Source organism: Myotis davidii, unplaced genomic scaffold (assembly GCF_000327345.1).
Source record: "Myotis davidii unplaced genomic scaffold, ASM32734v1 scaffold134, whole genome shotgun sequence".
Taxonomy (NCBI): Eukaryota; Metazoa; Chordata; class Mammalia; order Chiroptera; family Vespertilionidae; genus Myotis; species Myotis davidii.
The window spans coordinates 1,636,301-1,653,408 of record NW_006288853.1 but is presented as its reverse complement, the minus strand read 5'-3'; the positions used below and the strand labels follow the sequence as shown (position 1 = coordinate 1,653,408).

The 17,108-nt window shown below is 36.2% G+C and overlaps 2 protein-coding genes across 4 annotated transcripts in view; one reads left to right on the top strand and one right to left on the bottom strand.

Annotated features, from left to right (window-relative positions):
* Positions 1-7,303, top strand: part of RUFY2 (RUN and FYVE domain containing 2) — a 43,702-nt gene extending 36,399 nt beyond the window's left edge. Inside the window, 3 exon segments of the mRNA XM_006760908.2 lie at positions 898-946; positions 5,232-5,309; positions 5,408-7,303. Of these exon segments, the coding sequence (XP_006760971.2) occupies positions 898-946; positions 5,232-5,309; positions 5,408-5,551 (271 nt within the window). The 3' untranslated portion in view covers positions 5,552-7,303.
* A 323-nt stretch (positions 7,304-7,626) lies between these two features.
* Positions 7,627-17,108, bottom strand: part of HNRNPH3 (heterogeneous nuclear ribonucleoprotein H3) — a 12,630-nt gene continuing 3,148 nt past the window's right edge. For 2 of the 3 annotated variants that reach the window (XM_006760905.2, XM_006760906.2), the window contains exons 2-10: positions 13,293-13,426; positions 12,632-12,770; positions 11,952-12,136; positions 11,451-11,537; positions 11,091-11,206; positions 10,008-10,143; positions 9,077-9,172; positions 8,901-8,993; positions 7,627-8,794 (exon numbers count right to left, since the gene is read on the bottom strand). In XM_006760905.2, coding sequence (XP_006760968.1) covers positions 8,718-8,794; positions 8,901-8,993; positions 9,077-9,172; positions 10,008-10,143; positions 11,091-11,206; positions 11,451-11,537; positions 11,952-12,136; positions 12,632-12,770; positions 13,293-13,404 — 1,041 coding nt within the window. In that variant the 5' untranslated portion in view covers positions 13,405-13,426 and the 3' untranslated portion in view covers positions 7,627-8,717. The remainder of the gene's footprint in view (positions 8,795-8,900; positions 8,994-9,076; positions 9,173-10,007; positions 10,144-11,090; positions 11,207-11,450; positions 11,538-11,951; positions 12,137-12,631; positions 12,771-13,292; positions 13,427-17,108) is intronic. The other variant, XM_006760907.2, reaches the window with a different exon arrangement.

Here is a 17,108-nt window from a genome sequence, read left to right as displayed (position 1 = left end):
TTCCAGTCAAGGGCACGTACCTTGGTTGCAAGCTCCTCTCCAGCCCGGGCCCTGGTCAAGGGCTCATGCAGGAGGCAACCAATGGATGTGTTTCTCTCACATTGATATTTCTCTCTGTCTTTCCCTCTCTCTTCCATTCTCCCTAAAAATCAATGAAAAAATATCCTCGGGTGAGGATTAACAAAAACAAAAATCAATTAAAAAAAGTAAAAAGTTAAAATATTAAATGGTGATGGAAGATGATTTGACTTGGGTGGTGGGCATACAATGCAGTATACAATCATGTGTCATAGAAATGTACACTTGAAACCTCTATGATCTTATTAACCAGTGTCACCCAATACATTCAATTAAAGTATTACTATTATATCTTCCATAATTTCTCCTCTCTTTTGCATCTGTTAGACAAATAATGTGTATAATGATAGCATGTGGGCTTTGTGGTCACACAGACCAGGGTTTGAATCCTGGCTTCCCCAGTTACTTCTTCGGTGACTTGTTACAAGTGACTAAACCTCATCAGAGCTCACTTTCTTCATCTTTAAAATAGTTTTGTGGGTTTTTTTCCTCAAAAAATGATTAAATGAGATTATGCATGCAAAGGTTATAGCATAGTGTCTGGCATACCATAAACCAATAAATGATAGTTATTATTAATACTAATATTGTCATAATCACATTTAAAATAAGTATTTTAAAAAGCAGTTTTTAAATTTGAAGAATACATTTTTGCTTTCAGACAGAAAATAAAAATATAATCCTACTAGCCAAAGATTATTAGAATCATGTATGATATACAATTTTATATTCTATGTAAAAGCAGTACCTTTCTAATGAATTACTAGATGTCCTATATTTATGTGTACTGAAATTTGGACTTATTTGTAATCTTTTTAGATCCAAACTTAAAATAGAAGATATAAAAGAAGCCAACAAAGCATTGCAGGTGAGTAGAAAGTGTTTTTGTCAAGTAGGAAGGTATATATATGTAAAAAAGTCTTCAGTAGAAGGTAAAGACATCCTATCTAATAAAAGGGCAATATGCAAATTAACCATCACTCTGTCACAAAAGATGGTGGTGCCCAGTCCTCTCAGTCGTGCCAGAGTCTCCCAGTCCCAGGGGGGACAGCGTGACCGCTGAGAGTGGGCAGCATGAGTGGCCTGGTGGAATGCTTGCTTCGTCACCGCGCTGGAGCAGACAGGAACGGGGGGCTGGCCCGCAGCCTCCGTGGCTGAGTGCAGGCCCGGAGAGGAGATGGTGGGCCCGTCTCTGGTGGAAGCGGCGCAGCTCCCTACCGCCTCCCATGGAATGAACGCGGGTCCCTCCCGGCTCCTGTGGGTGCTGGCAGCTCGCTTTCGCCTCCCGCGGAAGCCGTGCGGCTCCTGGCGGCACGCTGCAGTTCCTGCTGCCTCCCGCGGAAGCGGTGGGCAGCCTACTTCATGCAATATCGTGCAATGGGCCACTAGTACAAATATAAGGTATATTATTGAATCCTAGGATTTATAGAGACAGAAACATTGAATAGGGAGTCTGGGTGATGGGGATCCAGCTCTTCCCTATACTTTTAGAACCACATTTTAATTATTTTTGTATTGGAAATGACCTTGGGAATAATTTGTCCATTTTCCTACGAAGTGTGGCATGACAGAATGAAATTGCCTTTGAATTGGAGAATCCTTGATTTCCTATGCCATTATATATATTACTAATTTTTGACCTTCAGCAAGTCTATTCTCATGAAGTGTTTTTCTCTTCTTAAATGGGCTTATGATTTTACATAGGGTTGCTTTGAATGTTGGGTAGGTTAAGTTAAGTGAAAGTGATTGGTATAATTTATCAGTATATGGTTCTAAATGCGTTTGATGGATGTAAGAATCCCTTGAATGTTGGGTAGGTTAAGATAAGTGAAAGTGATTGGTATAATTTATCAGTATATGGCTCTAAATGCGTTTGATGGATGTAAGAATCCCTTCTACAACACAGAAAATACAGTCTTGCATACTTAGTGACAGATGGCTCTCTTCTGCACAAGCTACCCATTTTGCTTTTTTATCAAAGTGTTACATGAAAATAATGTAAAAAGTCAGTGCTAGAAACAAATTATGGTAGCAGTCTCTTGTTCTTCATCCTCTTGTCCCTTATGCACCCTAGGTCTGTCCTCGTAAAGGGAACTACTTCCAATTCTTGTAGTTGTTTCTTCAGGCATTTATCCCTCTTTAGTAACTTCTTGGAAAGTGAACCCCAAGATAAAGACTTTAAGAATTTGCACATCTGCATATGCCTTTATTTTGCTGTTTGTAAGGAGATGGGTAGGAATATTTGCCCTCCTGTTATTTAAAGACTGTGCAATATTTTTTGTTGTTAAAAGATATATTTATAAGAGGCATATAATACAGCTTTAAAATACTGACACACTCTCTGCTTTAGCTTATAAATTTAATAGAACACGTATGTGTGTTCCTTGATTGCATTCTTCTCCCTATAGTAACAATTTTATATTTTGTGTTATCATTGTTTTTTTTTCTTTAGTTTTATCATCCATGTCTATTTCTAACAAAATATTACCTAGATGTCCGGATTTTCAAATGTATGAAAACAGATTTGTGTGTGATGTGTTTTTTTGAGCAGTTGTTGGGTCTGGGACAGCTGTCCTACAGTTGACTACATTGTGGATTTTATGATTGCTTGCTCAGAGTAATCTTTTCCCCCATAGTCTTGTTTTTCTATGTTGTTGTTGCCTGTAAACTGGACGTTAAAGAAATCTCAAGGCTTATGCAGCCTTCAGAGACTTATTTCTGCTGCCATATTCTTAATATTTAGCAGGCTCTTATTTGCTTACTTTCCCTTTTAAAAATAGCATCATTTTCTCTCTCAGGATATTCATTATAGCTTCTGTAAAGTTTTTTGGTACTGCCATTCTGTATTTCATTCTGAGTTTGTTTCTTTCGTGCCCATCATTCCTTAAATGTTGGCTAATCCCCCTATTTCAATTTTTAAAAAATTGGGGTGCCTGTGTAATGGTTGGATCAATGAGGATTGGTTGTTATAGATTGGTAGGCTTCAGCTTAGAGAAATCTGTTAACTAGCAAACTGCTGGGTATCCTCTGCAAATAATGGTAGAACAGGACTTCCCTCCGGGGCAGTTGAGTTTCTCCAGAAAAAGGATCCTCTAATGTCCTGTCTGGTGGTGGTGGTGTATAAGTTGGGTGACTTACATTCTGGAAATTGGGCAGAGAAAAATAGCTATTTATTTGCAGAGTAATAGTTTGTTCTCTTATAGCAGGGGTCCTCAAACTACGGCCCGCAGGCCACATGCAAATACAACATTGTATTTGTTCCCGTTTTGTTTTTTTACTTCAAAATAAGATATGTGCAGTGTGCATAGGAATTTGTTCATAGTCCAGCCCTCCAACTGTCTGAGGGACAGTGAACTGGGCAAACCTACTTTTAACCGGAACCCAAGGTTAGAACAGGAAAAGTGGTAGAGGAAAGGGAGGCATCAAGATCACAAGAATTGGAAATGGAAAAGTAAGAGTAGAAGAGATTCCAAGAAGAGAAAATAGGAAGGGGAACTTATAGCAGGGGTCCTCAAACTACGGCCCGCAGGCCACATGCAAATACAACATTGTATTTGTTCCCGTTTTGTTTTTTTACTTCAAAATAAGATATGTGCAGTGTGCATAGGAATTTGTTCATAGTCCAGCCCTCCAACTGTCTGAGGGACAGTGAACTGGGCCCGTTTAAAAAGTTTGAGGACCCCTGTCTTATAGTCTTGGCTCTGCTTGTAAACAGCATTTTACCTTGAGAAAGCAACTCCAGCTCTCTGGACCGCATTTTCTTCTTTTGATAAAATGAGAGCTGTAGGTACTGATCTCAGCCTGTCCTTGGGAGACAGGCAGGGTAAATTCAGTCAAATTACAGTAAGTTTGAAAAGCCCAGCTCGGATATCAGAAAGGTTCTCTCTGAATCTAATGGTGCTACTTGGGAATCTGCTTCACATCAGGTTCTCCAACCCTTACAGGCAAAGCTGAACAGGAAGGAGAGCTGCTTCTAACAGGTGGCTTTGGGGCATTTGGCAAATCACTTCCCTTTTACATGGTGCTCAAATAGGATTGGATCGTCTTTTAAGGTCCTATGCCGTGCTTAAGAAAAAAAATCCACAATTCAAATAATTTGATTCTTTGCAGGCGGTGTTGGAGCTATCTGGTTTTTAAAGCCTTCACTTCTTACAATCCTGTTCCAAGGAGCCTTAGACTGCCTCAAATGCATTAACCCAACACCATTTGTCTTCTGCTAGGAGATAATACGTGCTAGTCATTAAGACTGCAAAACAGTAATATCTGAAATTAACCTTGTGGTTTTTATCTGTAAAAGCTTTTCCTTTTTCCTTTACAATTTTGTCAGGCATCTTTTAAGAAAATTCGGATTTGGGGGAATGTATCTCTGTGGGCTTTTTTACTTGGAGGATTTTTCTCTAGTTAGGTGATAAAGGTCCCTGTGCCTAGAGATCAAAAGCATCAAGGACTCTCCACCTAGGTCTTTTTATCATAAAACTAACACCATCTAACAAAGTTGCTTTTATAAGAAAAAACGTTCTTCTTAGCCAAGATCTTGATTGGTTAAGAATGGGTCAAATTAAAAATTTTAGGTAAGAAATTCCCACCTGTTTAAGACTACTTACATACACTTTCTACTAAGGAATAGACACAGTAGCTATTAAATTTGTGTTATAGAACTTGTAGGGAATTACTGTATAAAGTAACCTAATGCCAAACTCAAATGCATTTCAGTGAAAATTTGCCCTTGTTAGACTAAATAAATAATCTTTAAGGTTCTTTCCTTAAAGAAAACTCCCATCAGTAATAGGTTTTTATTCAAAAAAATTTTCATGAAAATATAAACATGTAATTGTAGAGTAAAAACAAACCAGTATTCAGTTTCATTATTTACCGATATGTGGCCAATCTTGTTATATATATCTCCCACATCCTGTCCCTTCTCCGATTATTTTGAATTGAAGCTTACATTTAATGTACAACTATTTCAGTATCTCTCAAAGAGAAAGGATTCATCTAAAATCATACGTCAGTGCTCAATCAGGGAGCCACACCGGCCAGGCAAGACTAGTTTTTGATTCTGCACCTGTATACATTCCTGTAAAGTGTTCTTGGTTAAAAATGTTTCCACATGTAATTTAGTGTAATCAATTTGAGCATTTTCCTCCTACTAGGGACTGGTTTGGTTGAAAGACAAAGAAGCAACACATTGTAAGCTCTGTGAAAAGGAATTCTCACTCTCTAAGAGAAAGGTAAGCGAAGTAGCAAATCCAAAGGTTTCAGTGCAAATACGGCTTTTAACTTTATTCACTTTTCTTTCTGATTTCCTCCTCCCTCCCTCCATTAATAGCACCACTGTAGAAACTGTGGGGAAATTTTCTGTAATGCTTGCTCTGACAACGAACTGCCTTTGCCTTCTTCACCAAAGCCAGTACGGGTTTGTGATTCCTGTCATGCATTGCTGATTCAGAGATGCTCATCTAATTTGCCGTAAGATTCTAAAGCGAAATCCTCATTGTATGGAAGTACTGATGATGAATGTTTTGTATGAACACATGCACAACATACTCAGACAGCCCTTCTTAAGCAGCTTTCAGACAGTATTGGTACCAGTTTTATCTTTCACATCTTCAATTATTGGGAATTAAAAAGTTGCATAATTGGGTATTTCCTTTCCATTAAAGAATTTTCAACAGGGCATGCTTTAAAATAACTTCAGCCTAATTCCTAGTTCATGTAATAATCATGTAACTCTTAATAACATTGATAAGGCCAGATAGTAGCTAACACAGTTGCCTTATTTTATAAAGGCCTTCTTAAAAACAGGGCTTCAGATTTTCTTCTCCAGATCGCTGAGTTGATATTTGATGGTGCCTGTAATTTTCTTAATGCACTTTAAAGCTTCATGGTTCTTAGAGAAAGATGGGAAATGTGTAGAATTTTTTATGTGTTAATATCCCAATTCATCAGATTTTCAATTAGCTTGGTAAGGTGTCAACTATATTTGGCCCTTTGCTCACGTTGCATTAGAAAAGGCCAATATTTTATGCTGTTTCCTTTGGGTCTGGAGTATCTTTCAGATACAGTGGGTTAAAGAGTTTGTTTTGCCACAACCTTTTCCTTATTTTGAAAGGAAGTTTAAATCATCATCTGTTTACCTTAAGTTGCTACTTGCAGATCTTTCCAGTAGTTTTTAAGAAGCATTAATATTGCAGTGGTCTGCTACTGCATAGAGGGTAAAAAATTTACCACATACTGAGCACCTCTAAACCAGGGTTGGTTAGCAGATGAAGGTGTGGTCTCAGCCCTGCCATGAAATACATACTTGAACCATTTCAAGCATGAGATTGAATAAACACTAATCTCATTGTATTGCTTATAGCATATACAAGAATTTAATCTGTAAAAAGCGAGTTACCCTTGTATACAATCACTTGAATGGCATCACTACTAGGAGCCCTACCCTTTTTTATTTAAGTCTAATTTTAGCCATGCACTTTACCCCTGAGAACCTTTCAAACAATGTGATATTAGAATAATCTTACATTACTCCTAGGAGCATTGTATTTAGTGAATTTAATGATGGCTACCCCTAGGATGGGGGTTACTTATTTTGCAGGATTTTTTCCTCAGAGTACATACTTTCATTAAGTGTGAAAATTATTTTTTTAAATTGCCAAAGTTTGAAACTAGTATTTTACTTAAGATTTTCTCCATAATCCAATTTGAGGTCTTCTGGCAGAACCGACAGATTTTTAGGTGGTCTTGCTCTGATAGAAATGCTGAAGAGATAAATTATATTATTGAAACTTTTGTAATGATGGATGAACATTTTTATGATACTAAGTTTTTTATTAATGTGCTTAGAACAAATTAAAAAATGTGATTTTTGCTTAAATTCCAAGGCTGGTTAATCTCCCCTTCAGTTCTTTGCTATTCAAAACTCATGTATCACCACTGCATTGAGATTTTTGTAGGCAAAAATTTAGTATTAGCTCTTTAAAAAAACAAAACACATTTATACCAATTTTGAATTTTATGTTAAAAAGCTTTTCATTTGTACTTTGTGAACCTACACTTTTTTTCAAGGAAGATTTGCAAACTTCACATATCATTCCCTCATCTAGCCAGTACTACCACAATAATGCTATCATGGTGCCAAGGAATTGTGATTGTTAATTCTTCTACCCTGTAATGTTTTAAAATAAAATGTGAATTTTATAAAAATAAAAGATTTGAAAACTTACCGTGCTTTAGAAGAGCAATTTTCATTGATAACATTTTATAGTTTTACTCATGGGAAAGTAAAAGCACATGTGATCTCTAAAAAATGTAACTGGTATGAGACTAATATAATAAAGGGATATAGCTAGGAGAGAAGGTACAGGCATTATTAAAATGAAACATTGCTTAGTTGATGGGCTCCATATAGGCTACCACAGCTACCTTCTCTAAAGCAGAAATCACTTCTTAGGAGTCACTTTGTCTAATCTTCAGTTAGATATACTTAGTACCTTTGATTTATGATCAGTAATTGACACAAAGCATTCTAGGACAGACGCCATACTATTATCTCCCACATTGATATTTATTACATTCTAGCAAAAACAAGTAACAAGTTCAGTAACTGAATTCACATTAACAGGTTTCGTTTGATCCATTAGCCAATCCGGAAAAAAGCCATTTTGATCAAAGGGATTAAAAGTAAAAAGCACCTTTTCCTTGCTACATATAGTATTTAACACAATGGCCCTGAAACTCCAAACAGATAATCCAATACAAAATCCAACTGTAGGACTCTCATTTTAATTAAGACTACAACATGGACTTATCTCTTACATTTTTTAAAGGTATTTATACAGTTATTTAAAAAATGCTTTAACTATTGCGCTTAAACTGAAAATACACCTGTGAGAATTATACTCCATAGTTAATACCTTTGTACTGAATTCTCATATGTCACTTGGAACCTTAACCTAGTCTAAGACTTGGGATAACTTAAAACTATCACCTTTTGGAAACATTTTTTGGTACTTTAGTCAAGTGCTGAGGGGATTTTATTCTAAACTCGAGGGCTAGAATTTAAACTTCCAATACTCCCAATTCTTGGGTAACACTATTATGAATATTTAGAAATCCAGATACCTCATCAACATTTCAGAGCTATGCCTGTGACATTTGAAAAAGATTATATAGAATTAGAACTTATACTCCTGAAACCATCTATACAGTATCGTCCAAGAGAAATTAAAGTTATTACACTCTTTTTCAAGCTCTATTCCAGGTGTCTCCTTATTAAGACTTGCAGCGTATGCAGAGGTGAACCATTGTTCTCTAAAATTACTACTACTAGTAGAGCTAATAATAAAATACAACCCAAATCTTATGAAAGCAGCACATTCTTAGGAGTAACCAGTATATAAAAAGTATCAACATCAGTGGTTTGAATATAAAAATTTATTTTAAGTGAAAGTATGCAACAAATAAAACCTACAGAAACAGATTTTCCCATCACAATCTGTTGCTTTACCAAATGAGATTTGAGAAAACATTCCTTCAGTCATTATAAAGTTCTTAAAATACAAAAGAAATTAAATCTGTAAGAAAGTCTAGTAGACCAGATTCTGTTGTCAGGACTATTAATGTTGGTGGTTTTTGCTCTAATACATCCCACGCCATCCACCTCCACTCATGCCACCTTGCCCATAGTAACCTCCACTGCCTCCACCACCACGACCTTAGAAAAAAAGACATTGAGTGTTTAATAGGTTATCAAAGTAGAAGACAGTCTGCACTACATAGGGGGGCTAACAAACTGAACCAGAGTAACCAAAGACACTTACCATAACCACCCAGGCCATCAGGAGTTCCGTATCCTCCACTGTAATTGTTCCCCATTCCCATTCTTCCAACAGATCCATAACCACCCTGATTATCTTTAAAAACAAAAGAAAACAAGTTTGAGATTGATTGCTAAGTGTCTAACTGAACTCCATTTGCTTTACAAAACTATACATACCCATTCCATCTCTGCCGTAGCCTCCCATTCCAGAACCTCCCATTCCAGAGCCACCTCCAGGAGTGGAATTCAAGAATAGTTCAATGTATCGATGTTCTTTAGGAAAAAATAGGAAAAGTGATGGATCAAATTTATCAAAGCATAAACAGGCTGACTACCTAATATTAAACCTAAGTGTATGCTTACAGATTCTGAGGGGAGTGATAAAACAAATGCTGGGCAGAGATAAAATCTAGTTTTGTTCAAACGATGTAATCTTGAACAAGTTTCCTTATCTATAAAAAGGACTGATACATTATTTCAGAACCAGCTGGTATACTTCTTAAAAATATATTCCAGGCCCAATCACAGAACTAAATTAGAATCTTAAGAGTAATGTCCAGGAAAACTTTTTAAGTACCAAGTGATTATGTGTAGCCAGATTTGGGAATAACTGGTCAAAGTACAATTAAATGGCTTAAAAATTGATTTGATGACATGCAGGAATAACTTATCCAAGTGGATCAGCATATATGTTAACAAGTTGTACTGCCCAGCTGGTACTGCTCAGTGGTTCAGTGTTAACCTATGAACCAGGAGTTCAGTTTGATTCCCAGGCAGGGTACATGTGGGCTCAGTCCCCTAGAGGCAGCCAACCAAGGATTCTCTCTCATCATTGGTTTTTCTCTTTCTCTCTTCCTTCCTCTCTGAAATCAATAAATATATATATATATATTTAAAAGTAATACTAATTTGCAAAAGGCGCGAAACTCAGACAAGTAACATACCTATTTCCCCCTTTTAATAACTTAAGCGCTAATTATCTGTCAAGTATTAAGAGTCTGAATTAATGCTTCAATATAAAGTTCCCTAGAAAGCTATGAAAGTCTGAGCTTGTAATAAACAAGTTCACAGCTAGGAAACAAGCTAGCATGCCAAGGATACTACTTACGCATGTTATTCTTATCTTTAGACATGGCAGCTACTGCATCTTCATGTGTCACAAACTCTACATCTGCTTCTCCTGTTGCTCTGCCATCAGCTCCAATATCAATATGCACTCGTATTGGATTTAGTGGTGAAAAGAACTAAAGAAAAGAAAAACTTGTTACTTTTGTATTACCGAAATTACCAAATGCCTTTGTTTTTGTTCATTAAAACCACCCTTCTTACTGCCCTGTTGCAAGGCTAATAATTACATCAACACTAGTGGTTCTAAGACTATAAGACCACTCTTAGGGAAACACAGATACCTGGAACTTAGGCCAATAGATTCCCAGTAAGAGTTAGAGCAAAAATTTTCTTTAAAAGCTACACAGTAGCACTAACTGGTCTGGCTCAGTGGATAGAGCATCAGCCTGAGGACTCAAGGGTCCCAGATTCGATTCCAGTCAAGGGCATGTGCCTGGGTTGCGGGCACATCCCCAGTAGGAGATGTCCAAGAGGTAGCTGATGTTTCTCTCTCATCCATGTTTCTAACTCTCTATCCCTCTCCCTTCCTCTCTGTAAAAAAATCAATAAAATATATTAAAAATAAAATAAAATAAAAGCTACACAAATACTCTTGGCTTTGTAGGCTGCTGGGAGCCAAGTACTAGATGTCTATTGGGCTGAAGTTTGCTGATTCTCTAACCAATATAAAACCAACCAGGTTTCAAATTAATAACAGCATCTACTTCCATTATTTTCAGCTCGCCATATAGCCTAGAATGCCAAACTAAACTACTTGAACTTTTCACTTGTTAAATATATTTATACTTTTGAAACTCCACACAAGGGAAACAATCTCCCAGTCACTACCACTACGCTGATCAGTCTTTCACTAAATTCTTAACTGGACTTTGTAACTGTAGCATTTACTTGCTTCAATCCTATGTAGGTCACCACAAAAATGGACACAAAAATATTCATCAACTACTGAAGATTTATACAGTCACATTAAAGGGATTCTGATATTAAAAAGAAAATTAAAAATGCTTTAAAAAATGTAGATACCAGAATTAGTATAAAACCACTAATTACTAAAATTACTCACATTAGCAATGTCATTTTCAGTTGCACGAAAAGGCAATCCTCTCATATGTACAAAATGACCACCATGAAAACCTGAACTTGCATCACCAGCTCCACCATAGCCATGTCCTCCCATACCTAAAAAAACATTTCCAGATCATAAACTGATACATGTAAAAAAGCATTTCAACAAAGTATTTCTTCCCCATATACATCTTTTTCTATTTACAGCTTTTTGACAACCCCAAGAGATTTTAACACTTACAGTTGTTCTAAACATCAAATGGAGAATTTACCAGTAAGTATATATCTGTATAAAGGTCTAAGTAGGAATACACTAAAATATGCCTGAATTTACCAAGAGTATGTCTTTAATATTTACCTCTCCCATCTCTCATTCTGTCATCAAAGCCATCATTTCCATAGCCATAATTATTATAGCCACCATAGTCATCAAAACCTCCATAACCTGTATAATTTGAGAAAATACATGAAGAGATAAATTTTATAGTTTACAAAAGCATACTCTGTATAAGCAGTTTGACTAAAGTATTGCAACTCCCAATATGTGAAAAAAAGCAGTTAACACTTGGTAAAAATTAAAAATCTATAAAGAATACATTTAGAGATTTAATTTCACCCTGATGCCAAGCAGAAAATGTCCAAACGTGCCAAAACTTCATTTTAACTTCTATACACATTATCTAGGTGTCAATATGTGCATCAACCAAGTCCCACAGCTGGCCGTGGGAATCCATATTTTCATGAACAGGTTTTAAAACCTAGTAGGTACTGAAATTACTGCCATTTTTGTATTTCTTGACAAAGTGTCAGGAACATTAAGAAAATGACAACAGAACCTTTGTTCATTAGATACACATACCACCATCATATCCATCACCTCCTCGTCGCATTCTGTCATACATACTTCCACGCCCAGCTCCATAATAACCCCCTCTTCCTCCTATTGGTCTATCATATGGTCCTGGTCGCTGGCCCAGCAATCTTCTTGGTGGATCATAAAATCCTTTGATTTCACTCCTGCTACTTCTGAAGATCTCAATATACCTATTTAAAAATGGTTTAAGGTACTGGTTTCAGCTTAAATGTATTAGAATAAATAAGATATTGGGCAAAATGCAATAAGTTTTTCTGTATCTAGATACATAACCCAATTTAGCCTAAATACACCATAAAATTAACATTTTTACACCTACAAACTTAATAATTAATATATTTAAGTTTTACATAGACAAGTCAATCATTTGAGATATAAATATAATTTTAGCTTGTTTCTTTAAGCACAAGATAGATGTTTAGAGAAAATAGTTGATTATACAAAAGCATTTATCAACATCCTACAGAGAAATGGAAACAATCTACTTTTAATTTAAGCAAACTATTAGCATTAATTCCCCACCCATATCTGTAGTTTCCAAGTTAAATTATCAATTCTTTTAAACTATCCCAGAAAAATGTTACTGGTACCCCCCACTTAAGCAATAGTGACCCACAACCCCCAAAAATAAAAATTTAACACCATCCCAAACTCTCCATCCCCACCTGTGCCCTATTCTTTCCTTGTGTTTCCCCAGAGCATTTTCTGCTATCTCCTTTGAAGCAAACTGCACGAAGGCCTCCCCTGTGCTTCTCCCCTGGTAGTCCATCGTCAATGTTATCCCATTTGGCACGATTTCCAACCCTTTAACCCAAGGACAAATAACCCCATCAAGGGGAACAGTGTTAAAGGCTGAAACATTCCCATCTGAATCAAATATTTAAAACAAGTCTAAACAAAACAAAACAAAATGCTTAGTTCCCCATCACCCCATAATACAAAAGGAAGATTTTTTCAAAAAACTGGATTACACAAAAATTTTTTCTATCAGTGTCTTTATAAATTACATACTCTAACAGCCCACCTATATTACATGAAAAAAAAACAACAAAAAAAAAACTGAAATCAAATTTAACTTTGCTCCATCTTCTAATTCATGGTTCATTTCATCACACATAATTACTCTCAATTAAGTTTATTGCACATTAGTTAGGTTTTACATATTCTATACATTCTGTATCAAATATTAACTGGAGCAAATTTCATAACTATACATTAACCAAGATATACTCAAATTAAAAACTCCCCCAAAACAAGCAAATGGGTTTTGTAAATTAAAAACTGAGTAATAAAATACTACTAAACTTTGACTAATACTAGAGGTACCTTGAAAGAACTGAACTATTTCCTCTTTGCTGCAACCAAATGGCAGTCCACGAAGTCGCACTGTCCCATCACTAGCGTCATTTGGACCATTATGTTTCATAACCCAATCCATCTCAATACCGTTTGATTAAATGCTATAAAAAAATAAACAAGCACATAAAGCAGTCAATCAAAACATACTCTTGTCAGAGGTACTGAAGAAACACCTCTCAGTGGTGCACAACAGGAAACGTAACATAGGACTCAATGACGACAATGCTACAACACCACCTTTCCGTTCTGCGTCAGGCAAAAGAAGATTGGGAAAAGGCAGTGAAACCTGACTCCTCCCACCAAAAAGCACTCAATTTCTAAGGAGCAAATATTATACATTGCCTAATTTTAAGAAAGTTTACTTAATTCCACTCTAAGTCTTCTTGTTCAAGCTCTATTTCTTAACCTGTCATTTAGTATCAACTCTACCTTTGCCCCATCTCTCAAATTTTCATTCACATTTTCCATGTTTTATTATTCACTTGAATAGTTCTGCAAATCCTTTGAAACCTGATCACTCAAAAGTTGCCACAGTACCACCATCCACGCACATGAAGAACCCACGCCAAAAGTACGAGTTCTTCTTTAATGTTGGAAAAAATGGCATCATAAAAGTGTAAATTTACTAGATGCACTATAGTTCTGAACATATCCAATTTTTTGAAGGGGGTTCTTAACTCTATTATAACTAAATGATTCAACCACTCCCCAACAGTAAGTTTTAAATGACTAAACTAGGTTGAATTTTAAAAATGGAGGTAAAAAGGCTACTTAAGTTACTGAACATAGTATATTCAAAAGTTACTGCTTTACTTTTAGACACAAATTTTAAAAAATGACAATATATTCACATTCAAAAAGTACTAAAAAGGGTACAGTGAAAAGGCCTCTTTCCCCTCCAAAAAGAACCCACCCACCCAGTTCCCTTCCCAAGACAACCATCCTTCCTTAGTTTAAGATTCCAGAACACTTTAAAGAGGCTAATGCAGAAGTCCTTCAGCTGCAGAAACTTACCAGAGCCTACAAATTTCATTATGCAGCTGTAGGAATCCTACTCACCTGGTTATTTCAAAAATTTCCCTCACCACCTCCTCCCCTGTAAACAAAACAATGTTCACTTGATTCCTTTTGCTCAAGAATTATTTCATACCAACAGGATTCACTAATAATTTCATGATTGAATTATCAGTGCAACTGTTAGGGGCAGCATCTGCAAAGAGTGAAATTCCCCTCCTTAGAATTCTTGCATTTAAAATAAATGTAGAATTTCCCAAATGTGGTTATAAATCCTATCAGCTCTGCGTATGTATCACTTCTGGTGACCATTCTTTATTGTTGCTGTTACTTTTTAAATATTTTTATTGATTTTTAGAGAGAGAGGAGGAGAGAGGGAGAAACATCTATTGGCTGCCTCCTACATGCCCCTTACTAGGGACCGAGCCTGCAACCTGGACATGTGCCTTGACTAGGAATCGAACGGCAACCTTTTGGAGCATGGGAGGATGGATGCTCAACCAACTGAGTCATACCAGCCAGGCTGCTCTGTTGTTTTTTAATCCTACACAGAAATCCCAAAAGTGAGATTATGCATTTTTATTTGATATTACAATTAATTCTTATGCACACAAATAACTGGTATGGACTTAATTTAAGAGAAAAGAAACTGGGCTTGAATCCCTAAAGCCTGTCACTCACTGGCTCCTTAATTTAAGCAAAGTACTTAACTGCTGTGCCAAACTGTAAAATGCAGCAGTGGTGCCTATACCTCACTGGACCATTTTAAGAATTATTCAGTGCCTGGTCTGCAGTGTGATAACCATTCAATGGTGGCCATTTTAAGGGCACAGTAGAACTATGAAATGTACCACAAAATAACAGGTTGAACCTTATAGGACAGAAAAGTATTCTGAGTCTTAAAAGGACACAGTTTTATGTTTCCTTGGAAACTGTCTAAAGAAGAGGGGAAACACTGTTCTAGTAGCCCTAAAAGTAGGCCTCAAGTCAGTCTGGGGAAAAAAGAGACATTGTGAAGGTCTACCATGTTCTTAAACTTTTGTAAAAAAACAAACCAAACAAAACAAAAACAGTACCAACTTAAATAGCTGTTTCCTATAGTGATTTAAGGATAAAGGAAAAAAGTGGAGACCTAACATATACACATCACATCCTCATGAAAAATCTAAGAACTTTACAAAGTCAATCTAATCTATTGTGAAAAGATGTTATTAGTATGGTGCTTTTTATCATTTAGCATTTTTTCAATGTGAAGATACTGTTTTGGGAACAAATACAAACAAGCAGGATATAGTATATCTTTACTACAAGCACTAGTGAGCAAACCAGGTTTTGATTTTCAGGATCAGCTACGCCAATGAGAACCTATATAAAAACAACAAATAAATACACCATCTTTAAAAAACACTAACTGTGGTCGGGTGGCTCAGTTGGTTGCGGCGTCTTCCCACACATCCAAAGGTTGCGGGTTTGAATGCCAGTCAGGGCCCATACCTGGGGTTGCCTCTGGTCAGGGTGTGTACATGAAGCAACTATTCAATGTCTCTCCCTCCCTCCCTTCTGCTTTCTCTAAAAATTAGTAAAAGCATCCTTGGGTGAACATTAACACACACACACTAAACACAATTTTAAATTAGGGAAAAGTTAAGCAGATTCAGAGGAAACTTTTAAAAGGGCAATTCTTCATCACCTGTGTTCAAAGAGTACACAATAAAAACGGAAGCACACACTATTATCTCTTCAAAACCCAAAAATTGAGTCTAGAATTCTACTTACAAAACCAAAATGAACTTTAAAGGCATACAACCAATTTTAGTACCTTAATAAAGAAACACCTAGTTTTTACAAATTATTCAGGATAATCCATCTCATCCTTTCCTTGCAACAGCATCATGGCCAATCACAACTGTTTTAAGATTTCCAAGTGTTAGCACCAATTAAAAATACCAGCAGTTGAAATATTAGGAAAATTTTATAGTGAGTTTTATCTAAGACTTTAGTTCCTTAGTAAAAGCATCTAACCGAGGGCAAATGAAATGTAAAATTCCTTTATAACAGAAATTATACTATCCCCTTAAGCATACAATACATACAGAGATTGATGCATCAATAAATAACTTTCTAAATGATAACCCTCTGGTCCTAAAAAATGAGAATAAACTTCAAATTTCGGCAAAAAATTTGATGATATGTTAATTTTAAATCATTCCCTTTTCAAAGTGCTCAAATTTAAAAAAAGGCACACCACTAGTACCTAAAAGGAGGTAAGTTCAAAAAAAGGGATTATGAATGAGCTGTTCTTTATTACATTCAGCCACTTGTTTACTAAAACGAGGACATAAAACACAAACAGTTAAAAATTTAAAGGCAATAACATGGATTTCCAGATGATGATGCAGATGAGGGCAGAAAAAAGATTTCTGGGGCAGTCCTGTTAGGAAAGCTGTTATAGCATAGACTACTTAATAGGTAAACTCTGGCCTGTCCTTCAAAGCCCCCAAAGTAGACAAACTTCTTGTAAAGATTCCTATGAATTATTGTAAACTCTTCTCAGGCCCTGCCTTCCCCTTTCCCATCGTCTTCAGTGTAATTACCGCCCCAGTTCTCCTGTGTTCTGAGGACCAAAATCATCCCACCACATATGGACTGGGCATTAGTTTCTCTCTCTGTTGAGTAGGCCTATACCCTTGTTCAAAATATTATGACAGTTCTACACTAGACAAAAACAAACAAAAACATGTTGAGCTACCAAAAGAAAATAAACACCAA